A 23,800-nucleotide genomic window follows, 5' to 3' on the forward strand; every position below is an offset into this window, starting at 1 on the left:
AGGAGGCGATTCCCTAGCAGCCGCCCAGATCCTGCGAGCCAGACAAAGCAATCGGATGCATTTTCACCATCTCCTGTGTCTGGAAGGAGTAGGGGTTAGTCTGTTGTGGCCACGCGCAGCTGACGCTGGAGCCCCTGAGGGCAGGCGGGGAGGGAAAGGAGTATTTTCCTGCAGGCAAAAAGCAAAAGCACAGTAGTGACGACGGCATCCTTCTCACACCAAGCGAGGATGGGTACAGGATGAAGGAAATAATTTGAGTTGCTCTCTCCAATTTGCAGGAAGGAAGGCCTACAAATAGCCTTGAAATCCCCCATGGGATGAATTTCCAGAATTCAGCCCTTGACACTGCCTCTTTTCTACACCGAGCTTTGCTTACCTGTTTTATTTTGCACTTTGATTCTGTTCTGGCTTGCCTGCTAGCAGGTTTGATTTATTCCAGTGTTGTTTACCCATGTTGGTACTTTTTCCCCCTAAGGTAACTACATGAAATTGGTTCCTGTGGAGTGAGTTTTAATGCAGGCAGGCTATGGAGGTCTTTATCAACTTGATTCTTCACAGTAACAGTGTTATTGCCGGCTTGGAGAGGACCTGCAGGGAGAACCTGCAACCCCTTTTCTGCTAGAGACACTGCATGTGTGGGAGGGAACTGAAGTAATTTAAAAGCAAAATTAATACTTTCTACAATTATTTGAAATTTTAATAAGAAACAGAAACAGTTGGAGGTCTCTGTTCATTTCGACTTAGCTACAGACTTAGCTGTACTAAAGAAACCCTTCTCCTAATTCTTGCTTCTCTTTTTTCTTTCCTATCATTGGTCCCAGTGTGCCTAATACTAACAGCAGTAGCAGAGGGCTGAAAGAGGTCGTTGGAACCAGCTGAAGGCCTTGAAGTTAACATTAAGGAAAAAACCACAAAACCCTAAAACTCCTCAAACTTCTCGTTAGAACATGACCTGTAGGAGCTTCATTAACCAACACAACTTTGTAGTCAACACAGGGCTTTGCATTTAACACCAGTAACCCTTGCCGGAGGAAATCTTACCAGTTTACTGGCAGCTGGCAGGCAGGGTGTTGCGCATGCGCTGTCTTGCCTGGCCTAAGACCAACACCTCTTCAGTACTCAGCCAAGCTGTGTTCTAACATGAGGGAATGCCCTAGCAAAGCAGGGCCAAGAAACACCGCTTTTTAAAAAGAAAAAGAAAAAAAAAGTGTGATTAAACTCTTAATTACAAATGTTACTTGCAACCACTGGCAATTGAGCTGGGCCATCTAAAGCCAGCGGAGAAACGCCAGGCAGTCCACATTGGCATTCCTGGCTGCGAAGTTTATATACCCTCTAATGTATCTGCAAGTGTGAAAACAACACGGGTTTCACTTATGCAGCAGTTTTAGCAGCTGGGAGGTGTTTTCTGTGTGCTCCAGGTCCCTGGGCTTTGAAGTGAAAGCATCAGGCTGCCTGCATTAGGCAAGCTGCCAGAGGTTGGCTGAAGCGCTCACACCAAAACAGCATGTCTTTGTGCCCTCCTGCTTAGGTTATGCCCTGTGCAAGGTAATCTGATGCACCCCAGGTTGAAGCTGAGAGGAGTGGTCAGACAAAAATACACATTAACACCGCACTTCTAGTTCAACTGCAGAGCTGCTACCAATGCGATTTGGGGTTTCTAGCCTGTGTCTTTATCACTTAATTAAGAGCTGGTCAGGTAGTTAATTGTTTGCCTCTCCCCTTCGGCACCCACCGATGACAGATGTTCCTTCACTGGGGGCTGTATTTCCACTCTCGCCTCCTCTCTGGCGCAGCCACAGCTTCCCAGCCCTACTGCGGCCCTGCCAGTAAATGAGGTTGTTAAAATCACATTTCTTTTCAGAACAGTCTCCTCTGTTGTCAGCAGCTTGCCCTGGAGCTTAAACTCGCTCCTCTCCCCTCCCTGGAAGGGCCATGCTGCTGTGTCCAGCAAAGGAAATGGCGGTTCAGAGCAGGAATGTGAGCACAGCCACTGCCTAATGCATCCTTCATCGCTGAGCCTGGCAAGTGGAGCTGGCAGGTAGAGGGAAGGTGCTTTCCTCTACAGAAACCTCTGCCGTAAACACCCCTCGCATGGGAGAGCTGGCTGGTTTTTTTCCTTCCTGTGGGAATATTGCAGATCTTGGTTAGAGCTTAGACAACCTCTTATTAGGGAATGTACACAAGCAATTTATACCTGTTAGTCACAGCTCTCTTAGTAGGAAACAATTAGGCACATTGCTACTTACAACTCAAACAGCCCAAAACAGGCTTAAAAATAGAGCTCGCCAAAGCAAAACACACCTCTAAAACTTCTCATTAGAAACAATCCAGAGTGTTATTTTAAAAAAAAAAAAAAAAGTTTGGGAGGGGGGAGGAAGAGAATTCCACTGGAAAAAAATTCCAACTTGGTCTCGCTTAGAAAAATTCAGGCTTGTGTTTTTATTATGTGAAAATTCTTGGTTCATAAAAGATTCCACAGTCATATTCCTAGAAATGGGAAGTCCACAGTAAGGTTTCCAGTGATTTTCCAAGTCCTTTAGACCTCTGGAGAAAAACGTTTAAGAGATGCGTAAGCCAGGGTTGTCGGTGCAATAGGAGAACAAGTGGGCTGCAAGGGTTCCACCCACCCCTTCCCCTCACAGTGGTTTATCCGTGTGGCCTCACATGCTCCTACACAGCAGGACTGCTGTTTTCCGAGAATAACCTGTGTCTTCACTTAACAGCACCTTAAAGGGGCCTGGTTTGCCTTGTCCTCTCTCAGCATCTCTGCTCAAGCACCATGTACAACTCATCTGTTTCGAACACGTCAGTGTTAATACTCAGACCTGAGGTCCAGAGGGGACTGCATTTTGCCAAGGAAGGTTTAAGATCTCAGCTATGCTTCCAGGCTGAGCTCCCCAGACACACGCCCTGGATGCCAAATATGTGCTGTGCTTTGCCAGTTGTTTTCCACTATCGTTTCTCCCCCAGTTGAACACTAGCCTGAGTCCGACAGTGACTCACATCAGCTTAATCCTAGCTCCAGAGGAGGAATAATGTTATCCCCATCTGGAGTAACAACACAGCACCACAACACAAATGTTTTAAGGCATGAAGCAAAGAGCATGACATTCATGGGAAACCACCTAGAGGGTCAGCTAAGGACTGCATTCCTTGCAGCCGAAATTTTGCTTGAATACAAGAATGAGACAACCCCGTTCCCTCAGAAGACGTGGCAGAAATCTGTACGCGATGGAAAGAAACAAGATCTGCCAACACATCATTAAAAATCCACTAACAAAGGGGTTTGCTTTGTTTCTTTTTTATTGTTTTTGAATATAACTTTTTTTCTTTCCAGAAGTCATTATGTCTGACTCTATTAACATTCAGGTAAACAAGTGACAGAACAACAGATGGGCATGATCTCGTAGCACGGGCACAGCCGCTGGGAGCAGGGCTAGCCTTTCTTTGCAGGAGCTGAACATCGCTCTCCCTCACCCGGCATTCCCTCCCTCTCCGTACCGGCACAGGCAATGGCTGGCGGCCACCGCAGGACATCCGTGCTTCAAACACAGCGAGATGTCCAAGAAAGGGCAGAGAAAGGTAGGCAGTTGGGGATCACAGCGCTGGCCTCCCCCCTCATGCTCGGCCGGGCTCTCCCTGATGGTGCGGAGGGGCAGGCAGTAGCAGCAGCAGTGGCATTACCAGACCATCCACAAAAATCAGACCAGTCCCCAGCCGGATGGCAGCAGAGGGCATTTTGGGCCATTTTCGGTCACTTCAGGAGAAGCCCCTTGAGCGTGCGTGGTACTGCCACTGCAACCCCCTTATTTTGCAATCCCCCACAGCTATGCCCCCCCGTCCCTTGGTGGGAGAGGGGGGGAACACAACTGCAGCAGCCACTGCTGCTGGCGAGCAACATTTTTGCCTTCCCTCAGCACCATTCTGGATGCCTCCCCAGCCTGCCTGCAGTCCCCCCTCCCAGAAGCTGGAAACCCCCATGCTGTTGAAGCCTGGTTCACAAAGCGTCCTGGTGTTAAGGTTAACTGGTTGTAAAATGGCAGCGGTTCATCACACTATGCACACTATGAGAAATGTTTATTAAATTCATTTTTTGTTTCATTTCTTTAAAAAAAAAAAAGGCAGAAAGAAGTTAAACACACTGCTTTGTGGCATGCTCCACAGTATGAAAAAATCCCAAGCATTCAGTTAAGCTGTCAGCAGCTCTGTTTGACCTTTTGATGCACTCTTTGAATTTAGACCTGTACAGACGACTCTCCTCTTCCCCACCAGCCTCCCCCTCTCCGCCTTCCCGCTTCAGCTCACAGCCGTTTTCTCAGTTGTCAGGAGCTCCAGGAGGATGCTTCCCTGGAGAGGGAGGGGTTTGTATCTATAGCCCACAATTTCATCCTTAGCTTGTTTTTTGGGAGTGTGGAGGGGAGCAGGACAGGCCCATGTTGCACAAACGTGCAGGTATGCAGGAGCGGGTCTGAGACAGGGCAGGCGTCCTGTCCTACCTAGTGGGTTTTTCCCCTTCACCTCAGCCAGCTTTGGGACCAACCAACTGGCAGAAGAGCCCAGTCTTGCAACAGGGTGAGTCCCCTCAGCCTTTCACAGCTCCCCCTCTGTTTTAACTCAGGTCCAGCTTCACAGGAGGCTGGACTAGAGGAGACCTAAGTGAGTAGTTTTTTCCGTGAGGGTTTCTCAGCTGCTTCATCATTCTTAAGCATGATGGTTCCTCTCCGTCCCTCTTCTCCCAGGGCTGACCCCTCCTGCTGTGGCCATCGAACATGGGGACTCCCGGTTAGTAACTCTAAAGAAAGCATTACCCTCTCCCTGCAAAACTTCTTCTGCCCCCTCCCACGACCTTCCAGCCCCTGGCTGCTCCTCTCCTGCAGCACCTTTCCCACAGCAGCCGCAGGGACAGGAGGTGGTCCGCCGGAGCTCCCCGCAGTGACAAGCCACCTCTGAAATGAGCCAGAGAGCAAATTGCAGCCTGTGCGGCACACGGTCTGAGCAAAGATCCTGCTCTTCTTCCTCCCACCGCTGTCAGACTCCCTCTCCGAGTACCACTGTCTCCCAATTGCTCCTGCCTGGGACAACCCAGACCCCTAAAGCTACAATGTCCAAGGACACATCTGACCTGCACTGAGACCCAGTCCATCTTCAAACAGAGCTCCAGCTACACACACAGCATCAACTGAATACTGAACAATATCAAAAATACAGTATAAGGAAAGAAAACAGAATTGAAATGCTTAATGGCATATTTATACACATTTATCAACAGTCAACAAAAAAGGCGGTAAGTTACACATCCATTCTGTACGCTAACGATTCCAATGCACGTATATGTAAACACACATGCTTGGTTGATGCATATACATATAGCCACATAACAGAGTAGATGACCTGAAGGAGCTACACTGGGGAGCAGGGGAAGGGTTTACCTACTGCAAAACTTCATCTCATTCTCAATGTGCACAACGTGGACATTCAGGGCAGTGTTGCTTTAAGGCTATTTCTAAGGCTGAATCTTTTCTTGTCCAACCCCTCAAACTGAAGTTCTGTTGAAGCACTTCCTCCTCTTACCCAGCACAACTTGAGATATATGTATATATTTACCTATATACTTTTTAAAGGCCCTATATACTAAAAGGCAGGAAGAGGAAAGGGGGGAGTGGAAGGGGAGAAAAGCCTCTGAATGGATCAGTTTGCCCCAGTGCAGGAATTTCCTATCCCGTGCAGTGGACAAGGTATAGTTTAAAATGATTGCAGGTCTCCCTCCCTATCCAATCTGGAGCTCTTTGTTCCAACGAAGGGGGAGAGCAAAATACTTTCAGAAACGGAAATAATTCCTGAAGTGGGGAAGGTGATCACTAGTTTCAACTCCTCCCCTTACCTACTTCGAGGTGGCAAAGAGCTGAGAGATACTACCGTTTCCAGCTCAAGTGCCCGTACGGCTAAGGAAAAGGCTTTGCTTAAAAATATATATCTATAGAACTATACATATAGATCATCTTTTTAGAGACACTCTGATTTTATTACATAGCTCCTGGGTCACTCTCCCCCTCTATCTACACGGTAACAAAGTGGCATACAATGGAAGCCACATACATCGAATTGGCAATCAAATCTTACCAGGTCACAAGAAAGTGTTTCAACTGGTGCGATCTAAAATGTTGAATTCCCTTGCTTTGATAAGCTGATCTCCTGCCGTTGATGTAACTGGAAATGTAAGGTCTTGAAAATAAACTTTTTCTTTTTTTTTCTTTCTTTTTTTTTTTTTTTTTTTTTTACAAAATCAGGTTATGACAATTTCCCAGCAATGTTACAGTGTGCGACAATATGCTATAAGAAAGATTTCATTGAGAGCAATGCAAAGATGAAATTTTTAAACACATATGCATATGGCTGGGAACCCCCAAGTGCCATCCTGCAATACATAAATGCAGGATTTCTAAGATTAAGGACTTTTTTTAAAAATTTTTCTTTTTTCCAAGGTCATTTGTATGCAAGCATTAGCTTAACAGTGGAAACTTAGTACAGAACGAGACTCTCCCAAAAACATACGTCTATAAAGAAACATTGAAGGAGGTTAAAAAATTTGCTTAATTTTCAGTTTGTTACATTTGAAAAACTGGGACTAAATTCAGCCCCAGACACTGATCCTTTAATGTAACGAATCAATGGAAATGAGTCAATTTATAAAGTCATAGCCCCAAGGAAAAAAAAAAAAAACAACCACAAAGAGACAAGAGAGTCCCCACTCTTCAGAGAATAAAAAAATTTAAGCATGACTTCTGTTAAGGATTGACCTAGCGCTGCAAACAGGTCAGAGAGGAACAACACGCCGGCGTCTCCCCCGGGACACATCACACCCAGGCGACGGGGGCTGTTTCCTCTCCTCTCTCCCAGGCTTCGGGCAGTCAGCCAGGCTTCCCTACAGACAGCTTGGAAACGCCAGGGACTTGGGGTGATGGTAGGAAAAGATGAGTACGAATGAACGAAAACGCTAAACCCTGCTTCAGCATCCAATTACGTATATAAAAAAAGTCGGTGTTGAAAAAGAGAGTAAAAACCAAGGCAAAGTTTTCTGCTAACAGGCTGCAGCCTTCTCCTCTGTACATCTTCCACCAACGTTACTTCTGAGTTACAGGGGGTGGGGAAGGGGGAGGAAGGACTTGATCTCCTGCGACAGCAGCTTTCCCCATCACACAAAACTGATGTGTAACTAACGCAGCCACAAGGATACAGGAAAATTTTATTTATTTAAAAAAAAAAAAAGTACTTCAAAATAAAAATGGTAAGTACTGTATGGTAATATTGGAAGTATTTATATACATAGTTTTCTTTGTCTTTTGTTGAAATGTCTCCTGGTTGCTTGGTGGCACTTGGGGTCCTCTCTAGCGCCATCCGCCCTGCTCCCCCCTTCCCCTCCCCGGCTCTCACGGCTCAGTAGACGGAGCTGTTCCTTATGCCACAGCACAGCACCATGCTCAGGATCATTTCGAAGATCTGTCGGGAGACATAGGGGCACCAGTGAGGCGCCAACCCATACGACCTGGGAGCTCCCCCTGTCCCGAGGTCCCCCACTCTGTGTACATGCTCTGGTGCCAGAGATAAGGGCTGAGATGCTCTCTTTCCACTGCTGGTTTTGTTAGGAGTCGGCCAATTCGAGATAAGATGATGTTCTCCCCTCTCTAGCTGGCAGCGGTGGTGGTACGTTGCAAGGCTGCCAGCTACGCAGCAAATGCTTCGAGATCCCTCTGGCATTACAGCCCAGCCTTTGTGCAGGCGCTGGGTTACCAGCCCATGCCGCCCACTGCTCACCAGGGAGCAAACCCACCAGGCAGAGAAAGCAAATCCTTTCCCACTGCAGACCCCAGTGACAAAACACAGTGGCCTGAGAAACGAGCAGTTTTGGAGGCAGTGAGGAGGCTCAACAGTCCTCTGCCCTGGATGGGGTTGCAGGTGCTCCTGTTCTACCACGCTTGCCAGGCACCTGCCCTAACGTCCTGACTCCCCAGAGGGACGATGAAGCCGTCGGTCTCGCAACATCCCAGAGCAGCTGGGGTGCAGAGGGCTGGCGCCACACACTGAGCCGCAGGGGCGTCCGGAGGAAAGGGATGGATCCAGCCCAGATGGAACAGGACAGGGGCACCCCAAGGCGGCTTTTCTCATCCCACAACAGCAGGACACTGTGCAGTCACACTTACCATGATCACGGCGACCACGATGGCAGCGATGCCAATCAGGTACAGCTTCCCGGAGAACAACTCGTCAATTTTTTTGTGGCAGTTCGTGGTCTGAAGCAGAGAAGCATGCCGGTCAGAGAGCCTGCTTTCCCCTCACCCAGAAAAGCAGGTCTGCTTCTCCCTGGTCCCACTCGTGTTCCTGGCTCTAGGACTTCCCACCAGACTTCACCCCTCCGTGCCTGCCAGCCCCCTCAAGCAGGAACAGCAATGGAAGAACCAACAGGAACCTCTGATATCCCTCTGCACCATCCCCAAATAAATGAAACCTCTACCCTTTATCTAATTCCCAACTAATCCCCAAATTTCCCTGGCAGCCAGCGTTTCCTTGCAGGAGCCACACTGAGCGAAGAGCAGCCGTGCCTACCTCAACAATGCTTTTCAGGATGGAGTCCTTCTTTGGGCAGAGGTCGTCTCTCCACAGGGGAGTGATAACTCCTATTGCATGATCAGGACCACAGCAGTCCAGCTACATGGGAAGAGGAAAAAAAACAAACCAAAACACCAGCATCAGCAGACACCAAACACTAATGCAATGCTCTCCCCACCATTAAACATCCTTGAAGCCACCCAATACTGAGAAGGCATCTTGGAGGGGGAAACAAGGGAGGGGGAATAACACTCCAAATTACATTTTTTTCTTTCCATGCAATGCAGCTTCTTCCTACAATAATCCTGGACAGGTCTGGCATTGGTATCCAGAGATTTTGTTTCCTGCTGAGCAGAGGAAGTATTGGGACTGGTTCCTCAGAGCAACATTTTTCTTCCATTGAATTTTACTTAATCAGGGGTGCTGAGGTAAATGAAAAGCAACTTAATTAGAGCTTGGGCCAGACTTCCCAGCACAGCATGAAGGATAGAATATCAAAGAGGGTGCAACTCTGTTTCTTGACATATAAGAACAGCAAACTTGACAGACTAAGACCTGCATGTAGCATCATCTGCTTTAGATGCTGCTTTTCCCATTCATTTTCCTGACCCCCATTTTTAATTCTCCTTTCTCCCACATTCTCATTTCCTCTGGCTGCAAGAAAGTCCTATGGAGAGGAGATTTCTACATAGAACTTGGAAAGCAGGCAGCAAAATCCCAGTGCTGAGAATACATTTGATCCAGTTCACTCCTACGCATCAAAAAAAAAAATCCAATGTTGCCTTCATTCACTGCCCAAGGACTTGTAGTTCAAATTGTTTCCTCTGCCTTGGCAGGGAGGAGCAGTTTATGCACAGCAACAGTGGCTCCTCACCACTTACCCACTGACAAACCGCATACAGAAGTTAAGCGGGTACAATTCGCAGCACGCAGGATCCTACCCATCACCGGTGGCTTTGGCCAACTGCATGTAGCCTACGCAGAGCGTGCAGCAAGACCGCTGACATCTTACCGTTTCATGAAAGGTCTTCACTACAGCCTTCCCATTGTTCATCTCCGGTTCTGCCATGAGCGCTTGTTGAAACGCTTGATCGTAGAACTGCTTCACATCTTTGGCTATCTAGGAAAGACAGAGGAAAAACTCCCTTTCAGCCAGAGGAGAAGGAGGAAACCCACCCAGCAGATGTGCCTGAAGGGGACAGGTTCCCTCTAATGACACTCACAGGTAGATGAGCAGTATTTAAATAGATTTGGATCCCAATTATTTGCACAGGTGCATGAAAAAAGGCCTATCTTTCATAGGGCTCAAGTCCCTCCAGCTGCAGTGTGTTAAGAGCAGCAAATACTAAGAACCTCATCCACCAGCCAGCCCATTCCAGCCAATACTATCCAACTGCTCCACAAGCTCTCTCTAGCAGGCAAAGACAGCCAAGGCCTGGAGGGTGAACCACAAGATCTGAGATTTGCTGTTGCACTCAGGGATGCAGAAACTGCTTGTTCTGAACCACCCGCCATGTAGAGGCAAAGCCAGCAGGCAACACGCTTCCCACCAAAGCTGCAGAGGCAGGACGCGCTGCCCAAGTCAGGAGGAGGTGGCGTTGGCAAGCAAGGCCATCTGTAGGTACAGGCACTGCAGCTTACTGTCTGGCTCGGAGGGGATAGCGGGAATTTGGGAGAGATTACATGGTGTCTCATTTGGCCAAGAAGCTTAAGTGATTTTAGATGGATGTCAAACTCTTGCTGGGTCCCTATGTGGAGCTGGGCACCCCAGTCCTGTAAATGGTTATATGAGAAGTCTCATCCTTACTCTAACCCTACCACCTGGGCTGGTAAACTGCAGCCACCCATGGGCATCTGCTCCAGAACACAAAAACACCCCCTCGTTTTCAGGGAAACCGGCCTTGTGGTTTCTCCTCTAACACTCTCCAATAATTTGGGAGAGACAGATGAAAGGAGCACGTGCAGGAGAAGCAAAAGAAAAAAAATACGAGCAAGTATGACAGGGAAAATGCTTTCTAGAGCATCTGCTCTTGGCAGTGCAGGCTGGATTAGCACATGAAAAAAGAAACTGCAGCAAGAAGCAGCATGATTTCCCTCAATTATCCCAGCATTTCTCTGTCACTGCTGAAAAAAGTTTGCTTTGGAGGGCGACGTTCTCCGATCAAACCATTTGAATCTGGTACATGGAAAAAAAGATAAAATAATAATCCTACTTCTTGCCTCCCCATCCTGTATTAAAGCATCTCCAAGAAGGCAGGCTGAAGGAGAGACTGCCTCCAGCTTCATGGAAGAGCATCCTGTGCCTACATGACAGGAGATGACTGTCCCCTCAAGGGGCTGCAAACCCAGGAGGAACAGAATCCCCACTGGGAGCAGCTCTCGGCAGCTGGGATCACTCAGCGCTTCCCTCCCGAGATACCCCTGACCGAGGTGAGGAGAAGCAAGCCACTTGCCTCAGGAGCGGGGACTTCCAAACAACCCATTCATCACCAAGGCTGCAAAAGCAGCCGAGGCCAACAGGCTGCCACTGTTCATTTTAAACTGCAAAATTATTTTCAAGTGGCTGAGGTCATTGCTCTTGTATTGCAAGAGCTGCAAATCCAAAACTTTATGCTTTATGCTCTGATGGCCAAGTCCATGGAGAGTGACAGCCATGGGTCCCTCCTTACTTAGGCTTCACTTTTTTTGGTGTCTGTTCAGTCGCACATCTTGGACTCTTCAGGATTCATGAACTAACATCTGCAGGAGGCACACCCCCTCTGCAAAGGTTAATTAGCTTGCCAAAGTTGCTAGGGAACAGCACCCTGCCTGCATAATAATACGTTTAGCCACGGAAGAGTTTATTCCGGTGAAGTCATGCTCTCTCCGGTGAATGACTGCAAGCGTGTTCCCATTCACAGCCAAGCTGGTCATCTGTGGCCTACACGCATGTGAAAGCTGAGCAGGCCACCACTTACTTACACAGCTGGCTTATGTCTCTTAGTAAACACATTTCCTACTCGGCCAGAGAGTCTAACCTTGGCTTCAAGCACAAGCAGTCCCCTTCTCCTCCAAACCCTCGATGGCCAAGTGATCAATGCCCAGCCCGCTGCTTGCTGCGGCATGGCCATGGTTGCCATACATTCATAGTTTTGCTCTTTCAGACCAAACTCTGCGTGTGTGAGAGCACACGTGACCATATTGAAGTGAAGATGAGCAGAAAGGGAAGGTGAAAAGCTGCAATTTTCAGTCCTACCCTTTATCTAACCTCCTCCAGCCAGAGGACCTCATCCGAGGAGTCCCTAGCAGGTGCCTGGGACAGACACATGACTTCTACCTCTCATGCGTGCACAGCGTATTGATCAGCAGCAAGCTCAGCCCGGGCAGATGAACAGCCCCAAGTGGGTTATATGATACCGGCAAAGAGCAGGAAGCGTCAAGCAACCCCATTAACGCAGACGCAGGCTCTTCCTGGACAGCATTCCCTCCCTTCGGGGCCATGCAGCTGGGTTTGTTCTTTGCTCTTTAGCACCCAGCATGTGCAGATGGCTTCCCTTCATGACTTCATCCACAAATCAACTCACACTGCAACTGACAGAGTGGCAGCAAGGAGGAGACCCAAGCGAGACAGGGCTATTTTTATTCCAGACATTGCACTATATACCGTAAGGGGCAGCTGCTACCATCAAGTGCTCCCATTTAAAGTTCATCAGCCAGGCCCATGAGAGTTAGGCAACCTGCCCGGATCACACCGCTAATCCAAGCCCCCGTGACTCAGTCTGGGAGCAGCTTACGAGCAAAACAGCTCATGCTGGGATCTGCTGCGGTTCTGCCCCAGCCACCCAGTACCACAAACACAAGTTTTGGAGTCATCTTACTTGGTCTTTGTTGACAAATCCCCAAATTCCAGCCGCAACCTCACAGGCAAACAGGATCACCAGGCAAGTGAAGAACTGCAAAGACAAATCAAAAGAGGGACGCTTAACATATCTGGCTACAAGCAAAAGCAGCAATTAGGTGGGTAGAGGTGTGGAGCAGCACTTCTACTGACTGAGGAGATCAGAGCAAGGCATTGACTTCAAACCATTTTATCTCTCTTACACATGCTTAGCCCTAACACATTCTCCTATAACTCATCGGATGCCACCTCACGTCCAGACTTCCCACTGGGACGGCTGAGTGGGGATCAGCAGAGCCTTTCCCACACAGGGACTGGCAGGGAGGAAGATGCCCTGTGCACTGCGAGACACATTGTTCCTCTTCAGGAACCTGCAGGACCATCCAGACAAGCTTCTTGCTCTGCCACAGATGCTCCGAGGATGGGAATTGCCAGCGCAGGGTTAAAAGCACATTTCAGCTGCTGAGGAGCTGCGGGGTGTCAGGGTGTGATTTATGGCCAGCTCTCTTGGCATTCACAGCCCTGCAAGGCTACTGCAGTTTTTTGCATAAATACCCACACTGATGTTTTCCCACAGTCCCACCCTGTTCATGCAATTCCAGCATTCCCCCTGCCACCCCCACAAAGCCTCCCTCCATCTTTTTGTTCAGATCCCAGGAACACGTTTTGATGGTCGGACTGTTAGACTGGGAATGGGAAGCCATAAAGCTCATACATCAGAGTCAAGTGAGAAGGCACGGACAGGCACGCTCCACACGCGGCCAACGTTACCTCTGTGACACCACCACCCTCAGTGACTTCCTCCTGGGAAAAGCCCCAAACTGGGAGAGTTGCCATGGGCGTAAAGAAGTAAAAGAGGTGAATGCAGTCAGGGGAAGACAAAAGTCATGGTATGGAGTGGGACAATAGCCCCTGGCTCCCAGGCAGTCTCTGTTCCAGACAGATTCAGGACATTTTCTTCAACAACAGAGGAAACGGGAGTTTCCAGAATGATACGATGACCGGGCTCTCATGTGCAAGAGCAAAGGGTTATCAGCAAAATGGAAACAGGACTATTGACCTGACAGGAGGAAAGGACTTCCAACACCCTTGTCCAGTCCCTGAACAACCAACTCCTATTTAAACACCTATCTATCACCTGATTCTCCAGGAACATCTTTGGGGGACTGGGTCCCACATCCCCCCAAGGAATCACATCGCCCTAAATCGTGGGCGCAATGCCACTGTAATTCTCTGGTTAAGCACTAGGGCTCACTCTTGCGGTGGTTACCCTCCAGCGAAGGATGGCTCATTTATCCCAGATATGAAGGTACAACTTCCCGCAGACTCAGTTCTGCAAGCTGGCTGCAAAACACCAGAGATGCAGCTTGATGCTCTGGGAACGCGGCGGTGTTCCCAGCCAAACGGTCAGACGTGCCCCAGCCCCTTCCCGGGGAGCAGAGCCCACTCCATGCTGAGCAGCTCCCTCCTGCCTTCCTCGCATCTTGCTGCTCAGCTTCCGTGTCACCTTTGGCACAGGATTTTGATAGCGTGGAGCTTCCTGGTACTTTCCCCTTCTGCAATAAGCCTATAGTCACACCATCAGCTGGCTGCAGGAGAGGAGAGAGAGGCTGCTTCCCTGCAATACCCTGAAGACACTGCCTGGAAATGTCCTTGGAGCACGGGTGGGAACCTTGGCCTGCAGAAAGTGTCATCACAAAGTGTCTCCGACTTTCTCTTGGCAAGGCAAGGTGTGAGCAAACACAAGGTGTGAGCAAACATGGGCAGTGCACAGCAGTTAGAGCTGCTAATTTCAGCCAAAGCAGCCGGTTTCCCTGTCAGGCCTCAGGTACCTTGTACCATCTGCCCTTCTAATCCTCTTTCCAACTTCAAGAGGGAGTGAGGGGTAATTCACGTTCTGTAATCGCTTGTGTTAACAAAAAAAAAATAATCCAAAGCTGCCAGACCTCGCTACAACAACCCCTGTCGGATTTGTGCACCAGCTCCTCCTATTCTCAGCAGCAGTGATAATGCCTGCAAACTCCTGCAGCAGCTCTCATCCACCGACGTTCAGAACTGCTTTATAAAAGCTGGTGAGAAGCACCCCCTTCTTACTGGGAAACAAGCAGCATCTGCAGGAGCAAGGGAAAGCAGCTCCATTTCCCTCCATCCCAGCTGAATCCACACCCATGGGTCACTACACCACCACCAAGAATCTTCCAGCCCAATGAAGCCAAGTGCTGCAAGGTCCCTCCAATTTTTTTTATTTTTTTTTAAGTTTTACCCCCCTTTTTTTTTTTATCAGGTTTAAAGCTGAACCAAATGTGAGAACTTGCTTTAAATAAATGGGTTTCCCTTACCCCCATGGCAAAGGCTTTTGGTGTCGCTACAGTTTATACAATTAAGCTCATCCCGTGCCAAGAATCCTGAACTGCTGCCTCACATCAAGGACGCCTGTAGCACTTCAGTAATGGATTTTCCAGGATGTACCTAGACGTCCTCACTAAGATATTGTGGGAAATCTTTGCTGTTTCCTTGTCCAAACAGATAAAAATAGTAGATGATCCCTTAAAAGAACTGGAATCGCCACAGGCAGCCTTGAAACAGAGTGGAAAGGGAAGCTGTAGGGGACATCAGGTAAGAAAGAGGGTTTAGTGGGTGCTTGGTAAGACAGCCAGACCACAGGGGGGATAAAAGCATGGGGGGATTTCACATTTAACAGAGAAAATGAATCTCCAAGAATCCTGCTGTTCGCACCTCTTCTGCTATGCTGCTGGCTTCAGCCTCTGTCCTGCAGCCAGGCAGGAGCAGGAGCTTGCAGCACGCCTGCCAGCTCAGCCGGCGCTCCAGCAGGCTGGGCAGAGATGCCCGCAGCCAAACCGTGCTGCCCTGCTCCTTGCAGAGGTCAGCTAGTTCCCACCTCCGTGCTCACGCATCCTCCCAGCCCCGTTCACCGCAAAAGCCTCCAGCGAGGGAGGCACAGCTGCGTGCCGCCCGGCAGGGACATCACGGTGCCAAGCGGCATCCAAAGCTTTGTGCCTCTCACCGTTCCCAGAAGGCACTGAGACTCCTGAATAGCGCCGTAGCATCCCAGGAACCCCACAAACATCATGACAGCTCCGACCGCGATCAGGATGTAGATTCCTGCGAGGGAAAGAGAGAGAGAGGTAAGCACGTTACTGCAGAGCTTTGTACGGCAGCATCGTGGCACCTGGCCGCACGTGCGGGCTCCCCATGGCAGCTAATTACAATGTGCATAATTAAGGCCTAGGAGATACAAGTAGAGGTGGCTGCCGACATAGTAGAACGACACGACGTACGCAAGTCAGATCTCAAAGTGTTTGAGGCTGCTAACACCAAAACTTTAAAAACCCCATCACCCCCAAAATGAGAGCAGAGAGCTCGAGTGGTAAAAGGCAGAGGACATAGCAGGCAGGGCAAAGGCTTTACAGCGTCCTCAAAGCTGCAGGACGGGAGTTCCCATGGCATACATACTGTTTTAAATATTTAAGCAAAGGAGATGAAAATGATTAGTTAGCATATCTTTTAAAATAAACAATAAGACATATGGTTTAGTTATATTAAACATCATAAAAATATTTATCTGGCTAACATTTCAAAGACAGATGAGCCACAAAACTAAGGGAAAAGCACTGCTTAAGCATCTCATTTAATATAATCTGGCTTTTGTTTGTTATAGGTTTTTCTACAGAGAGGAAGACATTTTTTACTTCAACTTATTAAATTTGCACAGTCAACTTACTCCATAACTAGTTCAAAGCTTGGAAACTAGGCATTAGGGGGGCTCAGAAAACAGAGGAATGAAAGTTTATTCATCCAGGAAACAAGAGCTTAGCTCAAGGCTCAGGTCTGCTCCTGCTAGTAATCACCATTGTCTCACCAACCACGAGATTGGTGAGACCATGGTGATGACTCAGTCCAATGCTAGAGCTCAGTTTCCTTTTCCGAAAAACCACAGCTTTCTCCTGGTGTATCCTGTATATTTAGTGCATTTTTGGTTAACTAATACTCTCAAGTATTGTGGTTCTACTACTTTGTAAGTGAATCCTACCTTCCATTCAAAAGAAATTTGACACATGCAAAAAATAATCAAAGAAATAATTACAAATGAGGCAAGACTGCAGTCACCATTTTTAACTGAGAAAGAGGAGAAAGAAACCAGGATGAGAACAAACATACACGGGGCATCCCAGCGGTAACAGCAATACAGTGAATCTTGCTAGTGCTCAGGAGACACATCCCTTCAATTAAATGTTTTCTTTTGCTCAGAGTCAAAATGTTTTTATAGTTATTAATCAGTCTGTCAACTCTCCTTTAGGAACAGCACTAAAGTGTAAAGAGAGCTCAAGATTAAATCTGCTTGTACATGCTCATCATGTTTAAGGTTTTTCTTATCTTTGCGGCTTTTAAACAATCTTCTGATAATTAAAGTGCAAAGTCTAAAGGGTACGCGCTGAGAGCAGAGCCAAGTCAAGGTAAACCGTTCTCTAAAAAAACCCAGATACACAATAATGGTCTCAACTTGTTTAAAATCCCCTTAGGAATACGTCAAATTTGGGAAAGGGTCAACTTCAGCTCCAGCTTCTTCCCTCTTTAAAACAAAAGCCACCAGCACCCAAACAACGCAAGGGCCAACTCGGCGAGAGGAGGCGACGGAAACGTGGCCCCAGCAGCCCCGGAGCAGGGACCCTCCGGACGGCGTTTCTCACCAGCACCGCGCTCGCACAATGCCTCCCGCTATATTTAGGCGGCGCGGGAGGGAGGAAGCCAGCTGCAGGGGAAGCGCCGGCACAATGGAGCGTGCTGACCCCACAGGAAGCCCCTCGTCACAAAACTCGACGGGCTCCATGGCCAGTGACAACGACATCCTCACAGCAGCGTTGCCAGTAGAAGGAGGGAAGAAAAAAAAAAAAAAAAGCACGAGTTGCACTTCCTGATGTATACTGAGAGGGCTTCAGCAGCACCCCGTGGCCGCAAAAACCCAAAGGGCAGTTGGGTTGCTGAAGCCCCCTACGAGGGGACGGGACACCTCCTTGCTTGAAGGTGCAAAGGGAGGGGAAAAACAAGCAGGAGAAACCGCTCAGTAGAGTTTCTTGGAAAGGATGGGCGAGCAGTTAAAGTTTGTGGCCCTGCCTGAGGTAGAATTAGGTGATTTTATCCCAACAGTTGGAGATGACATAGGGCTGAGGGATCAGCAGTGGCAGCTGGACAGCCAGCCAGCGCGGTGAGCTGCAGGCTGGGGTGTCTGCAGGGAAGAGGGGCCCCAAAGGTGCTAGAGGTGACGGGAAGGCAGGAACACATCCTGTAAAATGAAGGCTGGCTGCTGGATGCCTGCCAAGCTCCAGAGAGGCTGATGGAGATGTTTGGACCGTATATAACTGCTGTTTCAATAAGAACAACGCATCAGCAGTGGTCTCTCAAAAACCAGTCTGCTTATTGTCACCAGAGTCTGCTAATGCCCAAGAACCAGCCCTCACCGCTCCAGCTGGTACCAGTGATGTTGCTGGTTTAGGTTTTCAACCCAAACTGCATCAGTTTTTTACATCTTACAGCTTTACATCTTGCTTCTTCATTGCAAGTCCCTCTGGGAAAATCAACTTTGCTCATCCCTGTCTGCAGTAGCTTCTGGCTTTTTCTCACATTAGGTCAGCAGAGAGGAGACAAAGCTGGGTTGAGGGCAAGTCATTTCAACGTCTGAGAAGTCACCATTCATGCTAATCACCTCGGTAGATGGATAACAAGCAGATGCAGCACATCTGGAGACCAAGCAGCACGATGCTGCAGGGACTCCAACGACCAGCTCACTCCCATGGATCGTCAGAAGATTTAATTCTCAGATTAAACACTGAAGACAATTTCCAGGCTGAACAAATATAGCCAGGAGATCACAGAATCATACTGCAGCTGGAAGGGACCTCAAAAGATCTGGTCTAACCTTTTGTGAGAAACGGAGCCTAGAAGAGACTATCTAGCACCCTGTCCAATTATATCTTGAAAATCTCCAGTGATGGGGACTCTACCACAGCCCTGTGGAGCTTTTTCCAGTGAATCACTGTTCTCGCTGTAAAAAAATGCCTTTCTTATATTGAGATCATCAGGAAAACGTAAGAGCCACTGGCGGCTAGGAAAGAAAGTTTTGCTCTGAAAACAAGGAGATAAAAGCCCAGTGAGAACCTCAACTGATGGAGGAAACTAAGAGGGAACAGAGACATTTGCTGTTTTATAGAAGTCTTCTGGAGGCCTCTGTACTTGCTTCTTGCTGGGATTTGTGCAGCTTCAAAAAAACAAAACCAAACCTGACCTGCTGAACTCCCACCCCAGACAGGCTGCGCAGACCTTGGACAGACAAGCGAGGTCCCGGCTTCCCACTTCTCTACCTGCTCATGCTTCGGCAGCTCCTCACCAGAGCCAGTGCCGCTGGCAAGCAAGCAAACAGCAAGAAGTAAAGGAGGGAAGGGAAGAACATGTGCACCACATGCGGTTTCCTGACCGGAGCTCAGTGGATGCGACCGGTGGGGTGGGAGCAGCAGGAAAGCACAGCCAGGCAGGGGAGAGGGCGGCAATGACTGGCCTGAACTCCAAAAAAAAAAAAAAAAATCACAAAAACCCTAGAAGGCCCTTGGGATAAAGGCCAGCTTCATTCCCAGGCACAAACAAGTGGCCGTTATGGAGTCGCCTTTTGTTACCGAGGGCCAGAGTACTATGGCCTCCTGGGAGGCAACGGAGCGGCACTCTGCTCTGGAGTTTATTTAAAAACGAGCACAAGATATTTAATGCAACAATAGCGTCTTGTACAAAGAATACTAGCGGTGTTTCTCCATGGAGATGCCACGCTGAAGGCTGCAAAGGCAACCAAAGTGCCCAACCACACGCTTTGGGTGGTGTTTATTTTCCCACACCCATCCTTCCCCTGAAGGGACGGGGTCGGTGGGGGGGTCTCTGCCTCCAGACTGGGTGCCAGGCAGCTAGGGTGCTCTTTCACAGCAATCACAACCCAGACGGGAACAACCAAGCCCTTTTCCCAGAAAACAGCCTGACACATCTTAGCTTTCATTCCTGGCAGACGGCAAGGATGACGGCCAGCATGGTTTGGGGCTCCACGCCTGTGAGCAAGGCACCTGTCATCCCCATCCTGAATGGCGCATTATCCGTCTTAAAGCCAGAGACTTCCCCAGCCCAAGCCTCCTCACCACTTAAGCATCAGAGATGGGATTAACTCCTGCTAGCCTGTCCTGGGTGGGAAACTCTCCACTGAAGCAGCATCCACTCCTTCAGGGCTCCACAACTGGCACAATTCTGCATTAGCAAGGCTCCATCTGCCTTTCACATGCCACTTCCCAGCTCATTTGTACTGCAGCTTTCTCAGGGGTTTTAAAACAAGAAATGCTGTTTGCCATAAAAAAATAAAATCAGAGAGGTATAAAATGCAAACCGCAGTGCCTACAGTCATGCCGCTCCATCCAACAGCGGCAGGAGATAACCCTGGGAACAGCCAGAGCTGCAGCAACAGGCAGCGTGAGCAAATAATTTCTAGGTGTTCGTGGTACCAACATGCCTCCATGTCCTTGAGCAACGTCACAGCGTGATTTCTAACCCTACGGCACAGTTCTCAGATAAGGCAGTAGCAAGCACGATTGCTAAAGCTGCCACGTGTACCTACTGGCCCACGAAAGCAAGCCGTGAGCCACAGGACCTGTATCTTGGAGCTGGGGAAGTCACAGGAGGACTCGCAGGGACGGGTGCTGTCAATATTGCCTGGAGTCCTCTATCTTCCTCTTGAGACGGAGCCTTAAAACAGAGAGCTTTAGGAAAGAGGGCCAACCAGTCTTAGTTTCACCTCCTCATTACAGAGAGACTCAGGGTCCTGTCTGAATTCAAAGCAGGAGCACAGCAACCACAATAGGATCTCTTCACTCAAGAGCATCAGGATGTAATACATCAGAAAAAGCAGGAATGGACCAAACGTTGCCCCCCCTTCCCCGATACAACCAGGGCACGTGCAGCTTTGGGCTGCAGGGACCTCCTAAAGCTTTAGCCACATGGAAAGCCCCTGAACATCAGACCCAGGGGATGGACAGTCATTGAGCACTTCTCTCTAGATGGTGCTAGGTGGGGAAGAAAAAAAGCAGCAAGAGGCCAGCTTAGTTCCCAGCTCGTGCGATACCCCCATGGATGGCCCTTTGCCTCTGGGGCAGGTAGGAAGCAGGATGCTCAGTTCTGGGAGCAGGGAATGGAGAGAACAAGGCAGTATTCAGTGTCAGTACTTGCTCTGGCATTAAAGCAGCATAGCTGGTGCCTGTAGAGTTGTAAAACCCATGTCCTCTCCCTGCTGAGAAGTCAAAAAACAAGTAGAAAAAAAAGTTTTAAAAAAAAAGAGGAAATAATGAAAAACAAATAAAAGGAGGAACAAGCACAGCAGAGTCCCTCTAAAACAAGCAGGGAACAGTCCAGCCCTCTTTCTGTGCCCCACCAACCCCACCAGAGATGCTGTGCAGCTCCAGGCATGGGCATTCCCGGGCAGCACCCTACCTCTCCCCCCATTTTGCTCCTCTCCCAGCAGCTTTAACTCATTAAGCTAATGGAAGCCAGCCTCTTCCCCCAGGTCACCATGGCAATGTTTCCAAAAGACAAAAAACCAAAAAACCCCCAAACCAACCAAACAAAAAAAACCCAACCAAAAACCTGAACTCCCCAGCACCACATCAAGCTTCCCAGGAAGCTCGGGTGGCTCTCCACGCCATGCCTGCCCTCCCCATGGGATGCACTTTAAAAAGGGGCTGAGAGCAGAGGGAAGAGAGATTTTTTTGTGTTTACCCTCCCAACAGACCAGCTCTCAGGGGAAGACTCTGCACATCCAAGAGTTTTTCAAGCTGCTGAGGGAGGGCAGGCTGAGGTGCCTACCCTGCCATGGGTCCTGGCCTGGAGATGCTGAACACCACAGGGCTTGTCACCAGCCCTGCTGCAGGGAAGGGTGGGACCATGGGACGATGCTGGGATGGGGACTCCCATGCCACACCATGAAGCCTGGAAGAGCACCCTCTCTGTACCAAGAAGTCCTGACCATGATGTGCTTCCTTGTGGCTTGGGGACAAGATACAGGCAGGGAGCAGAAAGTCCCTCCAGGATGGGGTGGGAGTGGGAAAGGGGTGGCTGCCCCAGCCAGCCAGCCAGGGAGGGTCTCTTGGACATTTTTGTCCAGCTGCCCGGTGGAATTGGCCCAGCAGAGCCAACAGTGCTTTCTTGGAAGTGGAGTGAGAGAGAGGGGGTGGAAAAAGAGAGGATTTGCTGAAAGACAACCACTGGGAAGCCCCTCCATTCCTCTCCACCTCCTTTCCCAAGAAAAACATCGCTGCTCCCTGGCTGCTAATGACTTCCAGATGGAGCAACAGTGTCGCAAAGCATGGAGAGCTCTCCTGGGGCTGTGTGGCTCACACAGGGAGATTAAAGGCTGTACATGCTGCCCTTGTCTGCAAGAACAAGGCAAGAAGGAAGCAAAGGACACACCTCTGTCAGCAAAGTGAAGGAGAGATGGAGAAAACCCCAAACAACGTCCTTGTCTGCACACCCGTACCCAAACAGACTCCAGACAGAGATGCCACAGTCAGATTTCTTTTCGGAATCGCTGGAAACTAATCGCTGGCTTTAGTTTCGTAACATCAGCATGCCGGCCAGAGCTGGGAGGAGGTCTACTGCACGTCTCCAGGACCGGGATGGACAACAGTGACACAGCACAGGAGACCCAGAATGGACAAGTCAGCCCATCCTCTGTTGCCCCAGACTACAACGCTTCTGGAGATCTCTACATGGCCTGTGGTCTCTCTTACCCACTGACAGAGCCCAAATCCCACTGGCGGATTTCTTGTGGACTTTGCATGCCTAAACACGTGGCAGGCCTTCAAAGGAAAACTGTCAAAGCTATGGGTCTAAAGAGCTCTGAAGAGCAAGAAACCACCTTTGGCACAGGTCTCCGGTGGCAGAGCCAACAGGACAGGACAAAGGAGGAGGACAACTACATTATTTTTAGTTGGATAGTTCTGAACGCAAAAATAACCCAAAGGCACCAATTCATGGCCTTAAGTCATAACCAATTTTAGTCTGCAGAGTAAATGAATCTCGGGAGCTGGTCACAATGAAGGTAGACTGAATTACAGTTAAATACAAGTTGCTTTTCTAATAGAAATTGAATTCTACGACAAGAATACAAGAAAAGGATTGTTTGTATTGTCAGCTATATGGTGTAAGCCAGATACTTAGTGGGAAGTATTGACAAAGTGTTTTTCCTCAAAACTACTATTTTTAAAAGAATTCCACTGTCATTGAAGGAGTTGATCTGAAAGTGATTAGAGGAAAATCTAGAACCAGTAAATCTCAGCCTTTTTTTTTTAAGGGATTAAATAATTAAATTGCCCTTAACTGTAAATAAGTTTATTTCCAAGAGAGAAAAAAATGCATGTACTTCTATTTAAGAAAACCCCAAATGTATATATATTTTTTTAAATAATCTGTTTTGCTCACTGTAGTTCAAACTTTTGTTTCCACTCCCAAACACGCAAGCCTGGCCACAGCTCGCGTCTCTACTGGGAAACCACTGACAGACAGAGCCTTGAAGAAGTAGAGCACAAATGGGTGAGATAAGAACCCTGTGCTGAACTAGCTGTGTGCATCTGCAAGGATTGCTGCAGCACCTCACACCAGGACAGAAGGTGGTAAAAACCCACTGGTGTTTTTACAGGAACTAGAGACCAGGATTCTTGGGCTCTTCTCTAGCCCTTTCATAACAAGTTTAGCAAAAGATTTGCTGTTGAGTCTAATCCCACAACATACAGAAGTTGGCACCACCTTTGGAAGGTGCCTAATATTTCTGGAGGGATGGGGTCAAGGATGGGAGCATGAAGAGAAACCAAGAACTCCCCATTGCTCATGGCAGGTCCGCACCCACTGTAGCACTCCTGGCTTCCAGAGCCTTTGCACCACACCAGAGCTCAGTACAACCCCTTCTGCAACAAACCCCACATCTCTGAACCCCTGGACATCACTGTTTTGTCTAAGGCAGTCCTGAAAAGGCTAATTAAGAAAAAAGCTGCTGTTATGGATAGAAGAGAGTGCCTCCATGACTGCTTAGCCAACACAAGTCTGTTTGGATGATGTGCTGGGATGCTCTGCACTGCTGGCCGCATCTGGGACCCAGGGCAAGAGTGGCCAAAGCATCCTCACATGCCGTGGGGAGAGTGGGCAAGCCCTGGGGAAGCTCAGGCAGGCGTCCTGATCCCTATGCACATACATCCTGCCACTCGGCGGTCCCTCCTCTCCGCAAGG

The 23,800-nt window shown here is 48.8% G+C and overlaps 1 protein-coding gene across 1 annotated transcript in view; it reads right to left on the reverse strand.

The window, feature by feature from the left end:
* Positions 1-3,288: 3,288 nt before the first annotated feature.
* The window catches only part of CD81 (CD81 molecule), a 37,370-nt gene continuing 16,858 nt past the window's right edge, over positions 3,289-23,800 (reverse strand). The window contains exons 3-8 of the mRNA XM_054826071.1: positions 15,510-15,607; positions 12,465-12,539; positions 9,620-9,727; positions 8,605-8,706; positions 8,202-8,291; positions 3,289-7,500 (exon numbers count right to left, since the gene is read on the reverse strand). Of these exons, the coding sequence (XP_054682046.1) occupies positions 7,438-7,500; positions 8,202-8,291; positions 8,605-8,706; positions 9,620-9,727; positions 12,465-12,539; positions 15,510-15,607 (536 nt within the window). The 3' untranslated portion in view covers positions 3,289-7,437. The remainder of the gene's footprint in view (positions 7,501-8,201; positions 8,292-8,604; positions 8,707-9,619; positions 9,728-12,464; positions 12,540-15,509; positions 15,608-23,800) is intronic.

Source organism: Grus americana, chromosome 5 (assembly GCF_028858705.1).
Source record: "Grus americana isolate bGruAme1 chromosome 5, bGruAme1.mat, whole genome shotgun sequence".
NCBI lineage: Eukaryota > Metazoa > Chordata > Aves > Gruiformes > Gruidae > Grus > Grus americana.